This window comes from Cornus florida, unplaced genomic scaffold (assembly GCF_030987335.1).
Source record: "Cornus florida cultivar Cherokee Brave unplaced genomic scaffold, ASM3098733v1 CherokeeBrave_3.0.0_Hap2_Chr11, whole genome shotgun sequence".
Taxonomy (NCBI): domain Eukaryota; kingdom Viridiplantae; phylum Streptophyta; class Magnoliopsida; order Cornales; family Cornaceae; genus Cornus; species Cornus florida.
Window position 1 is genome coordinate 90,027,339 of NW_026775581.1, and position 3,894 is coordinate 90,031,232.

Consider the following 3,894-nt stretch of genomic DNA (forward strand, 5'->3'; position numbering starts at 1 on the left):
TGCCTTATGGTGAAGAGGCTGGCAATACTCTTCTTTTGCTTCTTATTTCCGCAATACTGTGCCAGGAACATGGTGCACAGAGTTACGTAATCCGGGATGGACTTATGCAGTCTATTCCTGAACCACTCTAGTGCTGCTCCTGTCAAGTTGGTAGGAAAAACTCTGCACATCCAAGGGTCATTACAATCATCCAAAGCCATCTTTTGAGTGTAATGATCTAGGTGTCGAGAAGGATCCCCCGTTCCATCAAACTGGGTGAAAGAAGGCATGGTAAACTTCTTGGCCTCTCAACCAGATACATATCGTCAGTGAAAGGAGTTTTGACCAAGGAATTTTTGTGTTCTCTAGCCATCTCAGCAAGTGTCTGAATCTTCAGGAGTCTTTTCTCATCAAAGGCATCCTGAACACCTGCACCATCTGGAATTTCATTGGACCACACCATGAGCTTATGGCTGGATTCGACTTGTTTGTTCTGCGTGCGACGAGGGACGTTGTCTGAAGCCACAGCCTCGGATCTTGCCCTCTGTTGTTGCTGAACCTCATTTGGCTGAGCCTCATTGGGTCGTGCCCCATTAGGTGGAAGCCCGGTAATCGGAGGAATATTCTGATTAGAGGGTGCCGCTGTGTCACCTATTGGTGGTGGTGGTGCCAACTGAGCCATCGCCATTTGCAGAGTGTTATTCTGCTGTTGAAGCAAGACGATCTGAGCCACGCTCGCTTCATTTGCCTGACGAAGTACGTCAAACTGGTGTAAAAACTCTTCACACATCTTCTGCATCAACTCCGTCTATTGATCCGTTGAAGATCCTCCGTTTGACATTCTGGATGGTAGTTGCAGGATTCACCTGTGAAACAAGAGTGGGAATATATTTGCACACGTTCCCATAAACGGCACCAAAATGTAGGTACAAAATTCCGCTCAACCAATTACGATTGAGAGAAAATAATACAACACACTTAACAAATAATAAAAATAAACAATAACAGCATCTATAGAAGAATTGAATTGCTTGTCCCTTTATTGGAGGTCTAGGCCTCTATTTATACACAAAAGTTGGTAGAATTATGGTAGTTTCGCGTTGCTTGTCCTCCAATTCTTCCCTTACATGAGTTTCTTTACAAATAGAATTCTTTCCATTGTATGATATTTCCTACGTAGGACTTGCTTTGTATAAAGAGTTTCCTTCTGGGTTGACCCATTTGCTTAATAGGACTGAGCCATATTTAATTATACTTGGGCCAGATGTGGTTTGGTGTAAGTGACTTGACTAATGGACCAAAACTTCAACAACGATAATGTTGGGTTGATTGATACTCTTGCCTGGCTTTGGATGCCCAAGATAAATGATAATGGGTTAAAGCACAACGTAACTTGGGCTTGATCCGGATGGGCTTCTGAGATCTCCTAAATGCAGATTTGTATAATGGCGACGTGTTTCATTCTTATTGAAGGGAAATTTTTCCCTTTACACGCTGCGTATGACTCACATTCATGATCCTTTTCTGCTGCGCTCAATCCTACTTTCTATGTCAATGGTTATTGCAAACATTGAAAGTAGCGAGGGTTTTATGATTTTGTAATTTAAAAAATAATAATTTTTAATTTTTAATTTAACATTAAATGATAAGGTCAAATTTGTTATTTCACAGTCCGGTTAACGGGTCGGACTCGAATATTGAGACAATGTGATAACTTTATAATAGTGTCGGAGTTTTTAGAAACAGGTTGAAGTTTTATGATCAAAAATTGAAAGTAGCGGGGGTTCTATGATTTAAGCCAAAACTTTAATATGCAGTAATTGTACAACTCTGGAGTATTTTTTATTTGTATAGATATTTCCAAAACTATACAACTCCAGAGTATACTGCATAACTAAAATTTTTATAACATTTCACGCATGTATAGACATATAACCATTCATTATAAAACCATTCTTTATAGGCTTATGATGAGATTCACCCTTTTTTAAAGCAGTCGTGAAACCGCTCAGGTCTGAATCACTTTTACCATCAAAAGGCTAACGTTGCACCCACTATATGAATTCACAATGAATTCATAAGGGTTGAATTGTAGTATGGATGTAGGAATTGTAGTTTTCCAAATAATTTAAGTTACAATTGATTCATTTTCTCAGGGTCATGGTAAAAAATAATAATAATTTAAAGATAGAATTAAATTCAAATTTTTTACTAATTTGTAAAATTCAAATTGAATTAGATCCTTTTGTTTCAACGTAAAGTATTTTTTTTTAGAAAATATTTGTATTTTTTAGGTAAAATATTTTTTTATTTGTACCTTTCGATATTTGGTAAAAGTTTAGGTCGAAGTTAAGATCAAGTCGATCAAGTCATTCGAGCGAGACGTATAAAATAACTTACTAAAAATTGATAGATAAATTATTTTTGTAAAATTTTAATATATATAAATTATTTTTATAAAATTTTAATATATTTTTCCTTCGTAAATATTTTCCGACAATCAACCATAAAAAATAAAAAATAAAAAAAAAATATTTTACATCTAAACAAACAGATCTTAACATGTAATTTAATCTATAATCATTAAAATATTTTACATCCAAACAAACCGACCTTAACGTGTAATTCAATCTCTAATAATCAGTCTTGCTTGGGTTGTGTGATGCTTATTTAAATATTGTATAATATAAAAAGCGGTACCACCATGCATAATACAATTCGAACCCAAAGTAATTGATAAACTATCTAACGGTAACAAAGTGTCAAATTTCCTCTTGCAATGAATGAACACTCTGTAGACATAAAATTACTTTCGACTTATGCGTTGTCCCGTGGGCTTTAAAATTGATAGCCCCTCTCTCTTTTTCTCCTGTTGGCAGTATGAGACGGCACTGCACAGGCCAACTTCTCTCTCTAGACCCCTTTTCTCTCTCTCAAACCTCTCTCTGAGACAACACAAAAAAGCCCTAGAAACTCTTCAATGGCGTTCTCTCGATTCCCTATAAGCAGATCCAGCTCTTCGAACCTCTTCTTCAGCAGCCTCCTCCGCCTGAAGGCTTCACCACCAATGGTCGCCGCCGCTAGATCCTTGGTTGCTCGTTCTATCCACACCGAAGTTCCGCCCAACCATCCCCACTACGAAGAGATTAGACGAACTGTGGGTAAGTACTAAGTAGTTCTCTCTCGGAAAACCTCACAAATCCATTTCATCGATAGATTCAACTTCTAATATATACAGTAGCTAGTTAAATCAGGAAATCGATCAATCTATTAATCTCTTACACCACACACACATATATTTATCCATTGTTGTTTAGTTGTTTATTCGTGCACTGATTGTAGATTATTTTGAGTCGTTGATGAGCGCAAAACACCCATTCATCAAAGAGGGACCGCGAAGCCCCTTCTTCAGTCGGATTGAGGGCGATAAGGTTTATAGGAGGGTAGACATGCCCGGCGTTGGGAAGAGAGTGTATATTGATCCAAGGAGTAGAGAATGGCATTGTGATCCAAGGAGTAGAGAGCAACACCGATGAGGGTGTCCAAAAGAGAGTGTATATTGATAAGCTGGGGATTAATCCGCGTCTGTGGTCAATGGCAGTTTCAATTTCCTCATACAAAACGGCGTCGTCTACATTGTCTTGCGTCTTCGTTCCCTTATTTAATGGTCAGTTGATCAGCTCTTTTGTTGATTCATATTGCGGGTTTCACTATATATGTGAGTGCGTGTGTGTTTAGATAGATATATAGAGAGAGAGAGGAGTTTGTTTTCTTTTGACTTCTAAACTCTGTAATCTCCATGAGTATGACTATGACTATTCAGGGTTGATGGAAGGAATACCATATTAGCCTTTTTCTGATTCCCAACTGATAGTTACTTAGTAATGGCTGGTGAGATTTATTTTTACATTTATT

The 3,894-nt window shown here is 37.6% G+C and overlaps 1 protein-coding gene across 1 annotated transcript; it reads left to right on the top strand.

Annotated features, from left to right (window-relative positions):
- Positions 1-2,863: 2,863 nt before the first annotated feature.
- Positions 2,864-3,894, top strand: LOC132284910 (uncharacterized). Its single transcript, XM_059787052.1, has 2 exons — positions 2,864-3,140; positions 3,322-3,894. Exons 1-2 carry the CDS (start codon positions 2,960-2,962, stop codon positions 3,513-3,515), a joined length of 375 nt encoding a protein of 124 aa, XP_059643035.1. The 5' UTR covers positions 2,864-2,959; the 3' UTR covers positions 3,516-3,894.

What these genes read in the sequence shown, in the direction of transcription:
- LOC132284910 (XM_059787052.1), top strand. Translation starts at nt 2,960, where the DNA reads ATGGCGTTCTCTCGATTCCCTATAAGCAGATCCAGCTCTTCGAACCTC. An exon ending in AGAGATTAGACGAACTGTGG is followed by an intron (nt 3,141 to 3,321) that starts GTAAGTACTAAG and finishes CACTGATTGTAG; the next exon opens with ATTATTTTGAGTCGTTGATG.